The 16105-nt window shown below is 40.5% G+C and overlaps 1 protein-coding gene across 2 annotated transcripts in view; it reads left to right on the top strand.

Annotated features, from left to right (window-relative positions):
• Positions 1–16105, top strand: part of PCNX2 (pecanex 2) — a 311141-nt gene that overhangs the window by 55325 nt on the left and 239711 nt on the right. The window contains exons 9-11 of one of the 2 annotated variants that reach the window (XM_061404842.1): positions 4037–4172; positions 5006–5032; positions 9214–9359. In XM_061404842.1, coding sequence (XP_061260826.1) covers positions 4037–4172; positions 5006–5032; positions 9214–9359 — 309 coding nt within the window. The remainder of the gene's footprint in view (positions 1–4036; positions 4173–5005; positions 5033–9213; positions 9360–16105) is intronic. The other variant, XM_061404843.1, reaches the window with a different exon arrangement.

The following is a 16105-nucleotide window of genomic DNA, read 5'->3' as shown; positions in this document are numbered from 1 at the left end:
ATATCATCATGATTTGCCTAGGATACTAAACTTCTGTAAAAGAGGGTAATTAAGAGGAGCTTGATATGCTGTTTGAATCTGTCTTTACGCAAAGAAAAAGATTAAGAGGGAGTTGAGGGCAAGGCACTCTTCCCTCATTCCTGCTCATAAAGACAACTAGAATTAGTATGTTATTTGTGTGAAAAATATAGGGGCCAGTTTACTATTTCATATGAGAATGTGCAAAGTCAGGTCTTACATCAATAGAAGGAAATAAGAAGGTTATTAAAAGTATAGTTATTAAGCGACTAATATATGAGAAGCACCATACCCAGTCTGCTTTAATTCTTACAACAATCTCTGTGAGGAAGACATCATCCCTATCTTATAGGTGAGGATTTTAAAAAATTATTTTACTGTATTATAGCTGATTTATAATGATGTGTTAATTTCTGCCATACAGCAAAGTGTTTCAACTGTACATACATATACATTCTTTTTCATATTCTTTTCCATTATGGTTTATCAGAGGATACTGAATCTGGTTCCTTGTTCTGTACAGTAGGGTCTTATTTATAGGCGGATTTGAGGTAGGAAAACAACATACTTATAGCCACAGATAGTAAATAGGAGAGCCATAATTTAAACCTGGGTGTGCATGCTTAGTTGCTCAGTCATGTCCGACTCTTTGTGACCCCATGGATTTCTCTTGTCCATAGGGTCACCAGGCTCCTCTGTCCATGGGATTTCCTAGGCCAAGATACTGGAGTGGGTTGCCGTTTCCTCCTCCCAGGGATCTTCCCAACCCAGGGGTTGAACCCATGGCTCTTGCATATATCCTGTGTTGGCAGGTAGATTCTTCACCAGTGGCACCACCCTAGTTCTGTTTAATTCTAGAACTCATCCAAAAGATTTTGAAAAGAAAACCAAACCCTAGATTTTTACATTGGATTTTTAAATGGCTTTCACAAGAAAAATAGTGTTATCTATTGTTATTTTGCCATCAGAAGCATGCTAAGTAATATGCAACAAATTCAGCACTTTCTTTTGGACCTTGTTTTCTGGCAGAAGGAAGGTTGCTCTGAAGGAACTGTTAACACCTTACACAATAGTCTGTTCGTAGTTTATTTCAGCTGGCAACAGAGGGCGATATACAGTCTAGATTTTCTCACATCTCCATCCTGCCCCTGGCTGTTTATAGGCATCACCTACATTACCTACAGTGAAGTCAGATTAATCTTTTGGGTTTAGTGAAGCTTTGGCATTTGCTGAGTTTTGGGTTTCTCTGAATTTGTATTAACAAGATCTTTCCAATTCTACTGTATTTAGCTATGAGATGACAGAAGTGTAGTCCTCAGAGGTTTCTACACAGAGCGCAAAGGTTTGAATGAACATTGTTTTTATACATCCAACCTTTTTTCTCTATTAGTGACAGACATTACACCACCAATATGGACAGGAAGCAAAAGGGCTGTTTATGGAACAATCATCCACATAATAGAAGGATAGGATTTTTATGTTTTCAAAATCCATGTACTTATCCCACGTGACACATTTCTCAAACCCCGGTGTTAACATACAATATTTCCTAAGTGGTTCTTTACAAGGAGGCCTTTATTGAATGCATCATCAAACAATCATAAATCATGTTTCAAAACTGTAGAGAAATCTGTGTCTTTGTGTGCATGCACGTGAGAATAGTGGATGTATTTTAAACACCGTTCCTGGAGAGTATTTGTCTGTTCATGAATCCAGTAGTAGGGAGTTGGGAAAAAGAAAGATCTAAAAACTTGTCAGAGACTTTGTACTGAAACATGAGACTAGAAATCAGAAGACATTACCACTCAGCCATAAAAAGGAGCAAAATAATGCCATTTGCAGCAACCTGGATGGACCTAGAGATTGTCATACTGAGTGAAGTCAGACAGGGAAAGACAAATATCATATAATATCATGTATATGTGGCATCTAAAAAAATTGTACAAATGGATTTATTTGTGAAACAGAAACAGATTCACAGACATAGAAAGCAAACTTCTGATAACCAAAGGGGAAAACTGTGGTGGGGATAAATTAGGAGTTTGGGATTAACATATACACAGTACTATGTATAAAATAAACAACAAGAACTGACTGTATAGCATAGGGACTTCTACTCAATATTTTTTAATAACCTAAATGGAAAAAGAATCTAAAAAGAACATACACATATTTGTTGTTGTTGTTTAGTTGCTAAGTCATGTCTGACTCTTTTGCAATCTATTGACTACAGCTCTTGAGGCTCCTCTGTCCATGGGATTTCCCAGATAAGAATACTGGAGTGGGTTGCCATTTCCTTCTCCAGAGGATCTTCCCAACTCAGGGATCGAACCCGAGTCTCACGCATTGCAGGCAGATTCTTTACCACTGAGCCACCTGGGAAGCCCTATATAACTGAATTGCTTTGCTGTACACCTGAAATTAATACAGCATTGTAAATCAACTATACTTCAAAAATAAATTAATTCTAAAAAAACTGAAAAAAAAGTAGAGAAAGTTGCCTGTGAGCATCCTTATCTGTGGCCGCCACCCGTTTGTTCCATGGTGGCCTCTTAGAGTAGTGTTACACTCCTCTGCCAAAACCAGGACTGGCCAGAGTGAATGGAGTTCCCCTGGTGGGCATGAAGTAATCAGGGTTTACTCCAGGGGTCAGGGAGGGACCTCGTCTGTTCTGGAGCATAAGTCTTGGATGATTGAATAAAACTAGAGTTCCATGAGCAGGAATTCTGTTAGAGATGGCTGCAGGTGAGGCAGCCAGTTGTCTCCTCAAAGTTATGGGTGCCCTGCTAGAAAAGCAGATGGAAAAGTATATTCTACTTGTTGCTTTCTGAGCCAGAGGGAAAGTGCCAAGCTTGAGTTTACTTAAAGAGTTCTATTAATTTTAGTCCTGACAGTTTATATGCAATTAACAATAAAGTTCTTTCGATACAGATTACAGCTAGCTTATTAATGTCCTCTTTTACAACCACCTGAGGCATTTCTTTGCTCTACTCTGTACTCTCTTTGCTTTGGGTGGCGGTGGGGGTGAGGAGGAGGTGCGGACAGCGTTGGGGGTGAACGAGGTAGCAGAGGTATTAGATCATCACTGTTTCTTCCTGATCAGTGTCTTGGGAATGATCTGCTCACTGTTGATTGTTTGTGCCAAATAGGAAGCTAGAGACTGTTGCTACCACCTCCCCTTCCACTAAATATATAGAAAATTGAGATCATTGTCTCTAGAACACCAAGTGTCCACCTGCTTAGCCCATGGCACCGTATATCTCTGGACAACCTGAGTTATTTGAATGTGTGCAAGATGACTGCCCTTCTTGCTGAAGGTAGCATGGCACATGCAATTGTCAACTTAGAACACTCATTGTTATTGTTCGGTCACTAAGTTGTGTCAAACTCTTTGTAACCCCATGGACTGTAGCATGCCAAGCTTCCCTGTTCTTCACTGAGTTTGCTCAAATTCAAGTCCATTGAGTTGGTGATGCTATCTAACCATCTCATCTTCTGCTGCCCTCTTCTCCTTTTGCCTTCAGTCTTTCCCACCAGTGGCCACAGGACTGGAAAAGCTCAGTTTTCATTCCAATCCCAAAGAAGGGCAATGCCAAAGAATGTTCTAACTACTGTACAATTGCACTCATTTCACATGCTAGTAAGGTTAGGCTCAGAATCCTTCAAGCTAGGCTTCAACAGTACATGAACCAAGAACTTCTGGTGTACAAGCTGGATTGAGAAAAGGCAGAGGAAGCAGAGATCAAATTGCCAACATTTGTTGGATCATAGAGAAAAGCAAGGAAATCCAGCAAACATCTACTTCTGCTTCATTAACTACACTAAAGCCTTTGACTCTGTGGATCACAACAAACTGTGGAAAATTCTTAGAGATGGAAGTGGAACTACTCATGCAAGGTGGAAAAAACTTAATTGCAACCTACATTAAGGATCCATGCTGTCCTTGTGTTTGGGTGTAATAAACAGATGATTTCCAGTACTTCCGGGTAATCAAAGTGTTTGTTTTGCCCATCCTCAGAGACTTGCAGATTAGCTCCTCCAGTACCACGAGTTCTGAGAGTCAAGATCCTTCTTCTGGGGACCCTGCAGTCAGTGCTCTTCAACAACAGCTGTTACTGATGGTGGCTCGGAGGACCCAGTCAGAAACCCCACGGGTAAGTCCCAGCATCACTGATTGTGAATGTTCCAGAAGCAGGGGTCCTGAAACCTGTTTCCAGGTTGGTTTCCCTAACAGAATTAGTCCAGTCTTGTCCTGAATTTTACGTCAGAGGGTTGTGGTTACATCACTTCATCGTAGTCTACTGGATGAATGTGAAAAGAGACCACTTAGATAACATACCATTTAGATAATACCTTTTCATTGATGCTAATGGGTTATTAGTCTTGATTGTTCTTCCAGTGTATTAGAAATTGATTTACATTGATCTTTTGTTGCTGAGTTGCACAAATTCCACAAAACCTCAGTTGATTGGAATGGCTTTTTCTCACTGCAGGGTTTGGAAAGTATCTAGATATTTATTAATTTATTATAGCCTTATAATCTAGGCATGCAGAAATTTTAAAAGAGAATCTTGGCTTGAAGAGAGACTTTATTCATGGAACCAATGACATGATCATCAAGCACTAAAAAGATGCAGCTTTCCGTTATTTTACCGAGAGATTAACTTAGTGATGTTCATTCACTTATTACTTCACTTTTAATGACATTCTGTAAGACACAGAGCAAATAATTCAAAAAGAACACGGGAGGAAAGACATACAACCAGTCATGAACTTAGAGCTACACGTTCTCTCAGGGCGTTTTGGAGAATGGCTATGCAGAAGGCTCCTTAGAAGAAAGGACACTTGGGCTAGATCTTGAAGGAAGGTAGATTCGGTAGGTGCAGATTGAAAGAAGAGGGCTATACATGGGATACTGTCGAGTTTGTGTAACATTTCTTTACTGCTCTGCTTACCTTCTTCCTGACCATGTTTTGATTTCTTCTAGAGAATCTCGCCTACAAAAAGAAATACAGTAAGTCCCGTATATACAAATGTGTTCTGTTCTGAGAGTATGTTTGTTCAGTCCAATTTGTTCATCAGTGCAACAGTTAGCCCAGGTACCCAACTAACACAATTGGCTATACAGTACTGTACTACAATAAGTTTGTAATACTTTCCACACAAATAATACATAAAAACAAATAAGTACAATAATAAGGGTAACATTTTTAATCTTACAGTGTAGTACCTTGAAAAGTACAGTTATTGTTGTTCAGTCACTCAGTCGTGTCCTACTCTTTGCAACCCCATGGACTGCAGTGCTTCCCTATCCTTCTTTTCTCTAATGCATTTCTCTAATAATGAGTTATATTGAGCATCTTTTCATGTGTTTGTTAGTCATCTGTATGTCTTCTTTGGAGAAATGTCTCTTCAGGTCGCTTTCCCACTTTTTGATTGGATTGTTTGCTTTTCTGGTACTGAACTGCATGAGCTGCTTGTGTATTTTGGAAATGAATCTTGGTCAGTTGTTTCCTCTGCTCTTATTTCCTCCCATTCTGAGGGCTGTCTTTTCACCTTGTTTGTAGTTTCCTTTGCTGTGCATAAGCTTTTAAGTTTGATCAGGTCCCACTTGTTTATTTCTGTTTTGATTTCCATTACTCTAGGAGGTGGGTCATAGAAGATCTTGCTTTATGTCATCGAGTGTTCTGCTTATGTTTTCCTCTAAGAATTTTATAATTTCTGGTCTTACACTTAGATCTTTAATCCATTTTGAGTTTATCTTTGTGTGTGGTATTAGGTAGTGTTCTGATTTCATTATTTTGCACATAGCAGTCCAATTTTACCAGCACCACTTATTGAAGAGGCTGTCTTCAGGGCCATTATTAATATCATCAAAATGCTCATTAGTTATGGAACTCTTGAAGAGACTATTTTTTTTTACTTTCATTTAAAGGTTTTTGTTGACGTATAGTCAATTTACAACGTCGTGTTAATTTCTGCTGTACAGCAAAGTGATTCAGTTATATGTATTCTTTTTTATACTCTTTTCCATTATGGTTTATCACAGGATATTGAATATATTTCCCTGTGCAGTAGGGCCTTGTTGCCCATCCATCCTATATGTGGTAGTTTGCATCTGCGGAAGAGTTATTATGAGGTTTTGAAGATTAATGAGGATGTATGGCAAAATGATGCCTTTAATAATCAGTATTAAGTATTACTATCATCGAAAGTCTTATTAGTTTTATGGAACTCTTGCCTTTTTCAGGTAGCGTGGGGGAAATGCAGTTCTATTGTCTAAGACACCCCGTTTGTGGTGCTTCATTGTGTTAGCCCTAGCAAACTAACACTGAAGTCAAATCATTTTTTCTTTGAGATGATTTTCATTTAAGCAGCAATAAATAGCACAATATGCCAGAATATTTAATAAGTTTTGCAAAAGATGTAGACATAGTCTTCACGTGATTTTTTATAGTGACCTTCCCTAAAGCTACTATCTAAAAGAGAGCATTTTCTTACTCTTCAAAAGAATGTTGTCATCTTCACTGTTGCTTCTCCTTGACGTGTTTATACATCATGCTGAATTCCCACATCACGGAATGGTAAACCCTACTCAGCTGGTACACGTGTTTTCTTTCTTACTTGCACTCCTAGTTCATGGAGCATGAAGAGAAGGGATTTCTTTTGAGAGGAAGATTTCCTCTAAGTTACAAATTCACTGGGCTTCCCTGGTGGCTTAGACAGGAAAGAATCTGCCTGCAATGTGGGAGACCCGGGTTCGATCCCTGGGTCGGGAAGATCCCCTGGAGAAGGGAATGGCAACCCACTCCAGTATTCTTGCCTGGAGAGTTCCAGGGACAGAGGAGCTGGCACACTGCAGTCCATGGGGTTGCAAAGAGTCAGACACGACTGAGCATGTAACACTTTGACTTTCATAAGTTCATTGTCATTAAAAGAAGATGCTGTTCTTGCTGACAGGACAGCAGGAAGTTTCTTCGAGGCTCTCTTTTCTGTTGGAGTCAAATTCCAGACACAAGCAGCACTTATAATCTCAACTTACCTCTAATAATATTGCCCAATCCATCCTATATATTGTCAACCTGCATATTACCTTCACAATGGATCAACTTTCCCTTGAAATGCTCTTTGTGTTAATATTTTATGGTCTGAATAACTCTATGCTCCATAGCTGTCAGGGGATTAGCATCTGGGAACAGAGAGATGGGGAAGTCAGCCTCCTAGGAGGGTTCCACATGGTCTCCAGTGAAGCAGATGTGTTGCCCTTATGCATGCCGGGTGTTTTGACATCAGCGACTTTCAGTGAATTAAGGAAAAATTATGCAGTCTGCCCAAGTATGACCTTCTTCTTTGTAAGTCTGAGAGGAGTGAACGAGACCACTGAAAGGTAGCTTTACCTCCATGGCTGCTCTTCCATGCTGTCCTCCTCCTCCCTTTACTTATCTTGGTCCTTCTTCTCAGTCTTCTGTGTCTTATGTGGTTGTTCAGTCACCAAGTCGTATCCGACTCTTTGTGACCCCGTGGACTGCAGCATGCCAGGCTTCTCTGTCACTCACCATCTCCTGGAGTTTGCCCAAGTTCATGTCCATTGAATCAGTGACGCCATCCAAACATCTCATCCTCTGTTGTCCTCTTCTCCTTCTGCTTTCAATGTTTCACAGTATCAGGGTCTTTCCCAATGAGTCGGCTGTTCGCATAAGGTGGCCAAAGTATTGGAGCTTCAGCTTAGCCTACAGGAAATTAGAGCCTACTGAAAATCCTTTTTGGAAAAATATAGGACGAAAGCAAACAAATAAAAATGCAAGCTAGCATAATCCACCAATTCCACTTTTTGGTGTATATTCAAAGAGCCTAATGCAGGGAATCCAACAGATACTTGCGTGTGCATGTTCACAACAGCGTTATTTATGATTGTGAATACTCAATATTCCACAAGAGGTGGATGCAACCCAAGCATCTGTCGACAGATGAATGAATAAACAAAATGTGGTCTATCCATAAAATGAAACTTTATTCAGCCTTAAAAAATTTTTTTGACACCTGAAACATGATAGAACTTGAGATCATTATGATAAATGAAATAAACCAGTCACAAAGGAACGATACTCTTTAATTCCACTAATAGGAGGTACCCAGAGGGGTCAAATTCCTGGAGACAGAAAGTAGATGAGTGTGGGGAGTTAGTGTTCAATGTGGACAGGGTTTCAGTTTTGCAAGATGAAAACATGAATAATAATATGAATATTATTGCTACTGAAATGCATACATACAAAATGGTTAAGATATAAATTTTATATTATGTATTTTTTTTAACCACAGTTACAAAAAAAAGCAACCCCACGGATTAGAAATAGAAGGTCTGCAGCAGGCTGGGGATCATTAAGTATTTGTTCAGCAAATGAACGGAGACTAATTTTTTTCAAAATTGAATTCCTTTCCACTAGATTAGATCCAATCAGAGATGAATTTGGGGTGAAAATGTTTTAAATCTGAGATTAAATTCCTCCACCTGTTTCTGTTTTATTGGTTTAATTTTTTTTTTCTGATAAATATTTTAGGTCTTATATTGGGCTTCACTGAAGACCTATGTACTGTGGATGAAAATCTTTTTACTTAAAAAAAATTTAAATATTTATCTCAGCATTACATTAAATAACATACCTTTCAAAAATTATGTCATTTAAGGCCTTTTGTTGAATTCTGATCTTTCATAATAATTACTTTCATGGCAGTTTCCTGGCCTAACAGTAGTATTTTGATATGAGTAGCATAATTTTAATGTCACCTTATAATGAAATTGAAATGTATTGGTAAAAAAGACCTTTTCTGCAACAAGGATCTACTGTAGAGCATAGAGAACTATACTTGGTATTTTGTGATAACCTATAAGGGAAAAGAATACAGAAAAGAATGAATATGTGTATATGTATAATTAAATCACTTTGCTGTACAACTGAGACTCACATAACATTGTAAATCAATAATAGTACAAAAAATAAAGCTGGGAAAAAAAGACCTTTTCTGTTGATCATTGTCCTTTTGTTAGGGTGCCCGTTTTTTTTATGGACTCTGTTGGTTTTCATTTCAGAATTTAAACATCTGCTTTTGGTACTTTTAAATCAGGAGGCTTATTTTCCTGACAATAGCACGTCTACGTGAAACCCTCTCTCTGTTTTTTCTTTCCTTATCTAAAAGCATCTGAGTCAGGATCTGGAAGATTCATCCTGTTCTTCCACACAAGGAAAGTTTAACCGAGAGCAGTTTTACAAGTTTATCATTTTCCCCGGCAAGTGGATTAAAGTCTGGTATGATCGCCTTACCTTGCTGGCATTACTTGATCGGTAAGCCTCCAGGCATGCACATGTGCTGGGGAAAGACACAAGTGGGGCATGGCGTGTGCGCTGGCTTGCTGATAATAAGCAGTTTGGCCCCAGGCTGAAATTCTCTGGGGCTTTTCCAAGGTGTCCACTTTTTGTCCTGCAAACCCAGAGTTAAAGCAGTGAGATCCCGACAAATGAAGAAAGTGTCATTGAGCGGTTAAAATGGGAGCTGGGAGAATTTGGTAGCATGGTTTAGTCTTAAGGTCTGGGGACAATATGCCTTGGTCTGCTCATCTTTTGCCAGTTTTTGTAGGAGAGCCTGCAGCTGCCATGTTGAGGGCAGAGCTTGGGTGTGTGGATGTGGCGTGGGGAGGGGAGGAGGGACATGGAGGGGGAAGGAGTGATGTCTCGCCCTTTCCTTTCAGGACTTGGGTTCTAAATATTCTATCCTATACTTTGGATGTTAGTCTTTCCTTTAAACCCTATTACTCTTTCTCACCACTATTTCTCAAGATGCAGTGCTGTGGGGTTGGAGCTGAGGGTACTGAGTGGGGAGGTGGAGGTGGGTGGCAGGGGTCAGGTTGAGTAAGGCATGATGGAGTTGGGGACCAAAGAAGGGACTTCCCATTTCCATCCCCCTGGGGATATACAGAAGACCAGATTGTGATCTTTTTTTAAATAATGTTTTTATTAAAATTTAAACCTTTACTCTGCAAAAAGACAGTATAAAAGAATGAAAAGACAAGTCATTGACAGAAAAAATTATTTATGAGACTTCCCTGGCGGTCCAGTGGTTATGACTTCACCTTGCAATGTGGCGGGTGTAGGAGTGATCCCTGGTTGGGGAGCTAAGATCCTATATACCTTGTGGCCAAAAAACAAAAACATACAACAACAACAAAAACACAGAAGCAATCTTGTGACAGATTCAATAAAGACTTAAAAAAATTAAAAAGTTACAAAGCACACATCAGATATATATCCAAGATATACAAAGACTACTTAAAGCTCAATAATAAGAAAACAACCTAATTTTAAAATATGGGCTAAAGATCTGAAGAGAACCCTCATCTAAGAAGATATCCAAATGGCAAACAAGTTCATAAAAATAGGCCTATCATTTTATATCACTAGAGATTTGCAAATTTAAGCAATGATGAGATATCACTATGCACTATAAGAATGTTTAATCAAACGAAACTCACAATAGCAAATGCTGGAAAGAATGTGGGACAAAAAACCCCTTTTTTCATTGCTGGTGGAAGAACAGAATGGTACAGCTAATTTGAAAGACAGGATGGCAGTTTTCTAAAGAAACAGTTTTACCATATAGTTCATCATTTGTACTCCTAGGTATCTACCTACCTGATTTGAAAACATCCACATAAATACTGCATATGAATGTTTTTAATATCTGTATTTATAATCATTAGAAACTAAAAGGAACCAGGATGTACATCAGTATATGAGCAGATAAATTGTGGGGGCTTCCTTGGTGGCTCAGTCATTAAGAACCCATCTGCTCATACAGGAGATGTGGTTTTGATCCCTGGGTTGGGAAGATCCCCTCAAGAAGGAAATGGCAACCCAACTCCAGTAGTCTTGCCTGGGAAATCCCATGAACAGAGGAGCCTGGTGGGCTACAGTCCATGGGGTCACAAGAGAGTCGGATATGACTTAACAACCAAACAACAACAACAACGAATTGTGATATTCACAGGTTGTGGGTTTGGAGATTCGGATGCTATTACTAATGGTGTCATCAGAAAACACAGGCGTTTCACAGTTAAATGTAAGTCAGTGGGGTAGTGGGAAGGCTGGTTGCCTGCCTGGCTGTTGTGGGTCCCCCAGTGATTACTTGTTATCATAATGTCTTAAATGGTGTGATCACATACTGAAAAACTATAGTCATGCAAAATTACAACAGTAAATTTCAGGACCCACAAGTCAGGGAAGGGAGTTATAATGGTTTTTCTAACAACACTATGTTACCCCAGGGGCACACACTTAAGATGAAGACTTCATACTTGACTAAAATAATTCAAGATAATACAGTATGTTAGGTGAGAAGTGTTTTTGAAATATTCATTTAAAAAGAAATTAACAGAAGTTGAACTAACTTGCCTTAACCCTTCATATTAAATACAAATATTTCTATGGATTTCTGGGTTTGTTATTTTAAAATCCACTCACTGATGAAAATTAGCTGAAAATCCAGTGAAGATCTAAAAAAAGATGATGAGAAAGATGATTATCATCTTGTGAAGGTTATAGTATTAAATCATTTTAATCACCTCTCTTGCAAGTTACGTGCTAAGTCATGTCCGACTCTTTGTGACTCCATGGACTGTAGCCCGCCAGGCTCCTCTGTCCATGGGATTCTCCACCAGGAATATTGGAGTGGGTTGCCGTTCCCTTCTGACCCAGGAGGATGGAACCTGTGCATTGGTAGGTGGGTTCTTTACCACTGCCCTCAGTCTCCTGTTAAATGGGGGTAATCTATTGGGTTGGCCAAAAAGTCAGTAAGATGTTATGGAAAAACCCCAACAAACCATATCACAGGGAGGATGTGAGGATCAAACCAAATTAATGATAGAAAGAGTTCTTTAAATATTAGTTGTTGGGAAGATTCCCTGGAGAAGAAAATGGCAACCCACTCCAGTATTCTTACCTGGAGAATCCCAAGGACAGAGGAGCCTGGCGGGCTACAGTCCGTGGGGTCGCAGAGTCCGACGTGACTGAGCACTTGCTCATGTTATTACTTGGAATGTGGCCCAGAACCCAGAAAGAAGAAAAAATTTTTAAATGAAATAAATGATTGTAGCCAAAGTGTGTGTGCTGAGTGTGTGCTAAGTCACTTTAGCCATGTCCGACTCTCTGTGACCCTGTGGACTGTAGCCCACCAGGTTCCTTTCTGGCCAAAGTAGATGCTGTCAAATGCAGACACTGAAACTTAGGCCCTTAGAAAGGAGAGATCACCCTTTCTCCAGAGCCCATCTAATCCTACTTTCAGTCATCCACCTGCAAGCTTGGTGATCTGGTTTTCTAGTTGGCAGTCAATGAAGAGGGGAGGAAGGGACGCCATGACTTCCAGCTGACAGTGAGGAAGGAGGCAGGAAAACCCGGAACACTGACCTAGAAAACCCGAGCAGCATGGGACCTTTGTGTGGAGAGAGCAGCCCCGCACAAGGACCGTGGAGCAGCACTCAGCACACAGAACCGCCTGGGAGCTTTGTGAAAACCCAGATGCTCAGGTGTGAGAAGCCACCACCCCAGCGTGGCCTGGGGCACAGCACCCCTCCTTAGCTCACCTGGTTAGTTCAGTGGTGATCTGAAAGGTCTGTTTAAGAAAACAGGGATTCACATGATAAATTTTATGTTTTTGACGACCGGAGCTGTTTTTTTATTTGAAAATGTATACATAAATTACCCTGGATATTCATTGGGAGTATCTAAAGTCACATGGATGAGAGAACTTGAATTTACAAATGAAAGCTTGGTAAACACATATATAATAGAAAACAAACATAACTGTTGGCAGAAACTGGAAGAATTTGGTGAATAACAGGCAATGAAATCAGACTAATTGCTGCCCTGAACTCCCCCAGGTTTGGACTTCTGTTTGATGTTTTTTAACTTTTCTCTGGGACTCAGACTCATCTTCTTTGACTGTGTTTCCTTATCCTCTGATCATGGTAGTTTCCTGGGTCCCTATGATGACAACCTCTTCCGTTTGCCTTCAGTTTGCCGTCCAGTCTGCTTAGATATTTTTAGACTTGTCTCTCTTTTATCATTTTCTCTTCCTTTCTCTTCTGCTATTACCTCACCTTGCAAAACACCTAGGTTTTCTTTTTCTTTCACCAGTTTATCAGGTTAGCATCTAAAACAAAAAGCTGTCCATCTAAGCATCATTTCATTCATTTATTTGTTCATTCAACACTTTAAAAAAAAATCAAAACACCTATCCACTCTAGGCTCTATAAGGAGCCCTGGGTATAGAGCAATGAATGAAACAGACATACAGTCCCTGTGCTCAGGAAGCCTGACTCCACTGGGGGAAGTGGGCTGAGACAGCACACAGTCCTGGGTGCCATGGAAGACACTCCTGAAGGCCTGAGATAGAGGAACTTGGGGGAAGAGGACACAGATGTCAGGACAGGTGATGACAGAAGCCTTATCCGAGGAGGAAACACACAGATCTGAAATATAGCAGGGAGCTAGGCATGTGACAAGCTGGGGCAATCTCACCATCGTCATCATTGTGAGGATGTGCTCTCATGTCTCCTATCCTTAGAAATCCTCTGGACCACGTTCCCCCAGCTGCTGTCCCATTTCTCCAGGTTTCCTTGCAGCAGAACTCCTTGAAGCATTGCATGTTATTTTTTTTGCAGTTTATCTCCTCCCATTTTCTCATAACCCCCTTGCATTCAGTCTTCTGACCCCAGGGCCGCGTGGAGCCTGCCCTGGTCCAGGTCGTGGTTGATCCTCTCATTCTTGGTTCACTCTCTTCTCTTGTTTCCGGGGCTCAGCCCTCTATTGGTTTTCCTTCTTCCCTGTTGGTAGCTCCTTCCTGGTCCCCTTTGCAGGTGACCTCTTCATGTTGGTGTCCCAGGAGCTGCTCAGCCCTTGGTTTTTCTCTTGCTATCCACTTTTCTTTAGTGATCACATTTAGTCTCATGGCTTTAAATCCCACTAATCTGCCAGTGACCCTCAATTTCTGTCTCCACCCTGGACCTATTGCCTGATTTCTTTACTTGTGTATCTAACAATGGGGTTGACATCTCATGATCAGAGTTGAACCTGCGCTCTTCATCTCTACCTCATCCCAGGTCTGCTCCACCTGTGGTCTCCCCCACCTCAGCTGATGACCACCTTATCCTCCCACTTTTCGTTAAAAATCTTGGCATAATCCTTAACTCTTCTTTCCTTTCACTCCTGCGTTCAATTTCTCATAGACCATGTCTACTGCTCCTTCAAATGTATCTAGTGCGGCTTCCACCTTTAATGTGGCCGCCTTTGTTTGAGCTGCTTTCGTCTCCCGTCTGGGTTACTGTAAGAGCATCAACTGCTCACACCCATTCTCCCTGGACACTATTCTTTTTCAAAATTGTATTGAAGTAATAGTTGATTTACAGTGTTGCATTAATTTCTGCCGTAGGGCAAAGTGTTTCCGTTATCCATATATATTCTTTCCCATTATGGCTTATCACAAGATATTGGCCAAAGTTGCCTGTGCTGTACAGTAGGACCTTGGTGTCTGTCTGTCCTATATAAAATAGCTTGCATCTGCTGATCCCAAACTCCCAATCCATCCCTCCCCCGCCCCACTCCCCTTGGCAACCACCGGTCTGTTTTCCGCGTATGAGTCTGTTTCTCTTTTGTGGATAAGTTCATTGTGCTGTGTTTTAGATCTTACATACGTGATATCGTATAATATTTATCTCTGTCTGACTTGCTGCACTTAGTATGATACTCTCGTGGTCCATCCATGTCGCTGCAAATGGCATTACTTCATTCCTTTTGTGGCTGAGTAGTATTCCATCTTATGTATACCACATCTTCTTTATCCTTGCATCTCTCAGTGGGCATTTAGGTTGCTTCCACGTCCTGTCTATTGTAAACTGTGCTGTGAGCACAGGTGCGTGTATCTTTTTGAATTATGGTTTTCTCTGGATATATGCCCAGGAATGGGATTGCTGGATCATATGACGTCTCTATTTTCAGTTTTTTAAGGAACCTCCCTACTGTTCTCTGTAGTGGCTGCACCAATCTACATTTCCTCCAGTATCTCCCTGTATACTATTCTTAACACAACAGAGTGTTGGGCGCCTCTTGGTCTTCCTGTTGGTCACCACACCAGGCCCTCTTCCGGCCTGAAGACCTTTGCCCTGGCTGTTCCCCCTACCTGGTGCGCTCTTCCCGCAGATAACTGCACGGCTAGCCCTTTTGTCTTTCAAATGCTTTTTCTTAGAGAGACTTAGCCTGACCTTCCTGTATAAAATCCATCAGGTCTCTGTCCACACACTCATAACTCCTCTCAGCTTGTTCTTTTCATTTTTCCATTGCGCGAATGCTCTTCAAATAGCCTATCATGTTCTTACTCTGTGTGTATTATTTATTTTATGTCACTGCCCACTGGAAAGGAGACTTTATGAGTTTCATTCACTGATGTATCCGCAGCACTTATGTTACATGAACAAATGCATCAGCTTCCCTTAGCAAACTCCTTCCCAGTTTCTGCCATTATGAGCCTTTTCCCCCAGATTGAAAGCTTAACGTCATCTTTATTCTTTCACTCTCTTATGGTGCATAATCCATTCAATCAGAGTCTTTTCTGCCCTGTTCTGTTTTGTGTCTGAAAGTCACGCATCCCCTCTAATTTCCCAGGTGTGTCACTTTCTCAGGCTCTTGTTACTTCTCTCTGGGAGTGCTGTTTATCCTTTCCCCTCCAGTGCATCTTGTTAACCTCTGCAAGATAAATCTTTCTAAAGTATAGCCTTAATCACGACACCCCCTACCCAGTGAGCAAACTTCTTCATCCAATATTTACAAGGAACCGTGGGAGGGGAGTGATGGTGGGGAGGTGGAGGAATGGAGTCCTGGTGGAGGCGGACCTGGGAAAAATTACTTTTTAGGAACTTTATTTTTTCTCTCCAAATAGAAAAAGTTTTTTTTAATTGAAATTTTTGTTTTATTTCCTAAGCTTTTAGATAGTCTTAGATAACTTCAAAATGTTATGAGCAAACTAAAGAATACATAATTATAGA

The sequence above is a fragment of the Bos javanicus genome, chromosome 28 (assembly GCF_032452875.1).
Source record: "Bos javanicus breed banteng chromosome 28, ARS-OSU_banteng_1.0, whole genome shotgun sequence".
Classification (NCBI taxonomy): Eukaryota; Metazoa; Chordata; class Mammalia; order Artiodactyla; family Bovidae; genus Bos; species Bos javanicus.
Note: the sequence above shows the minus strand (reverse complement) of the source record. Positions and strands in the feature narration are given on the sequence as shown.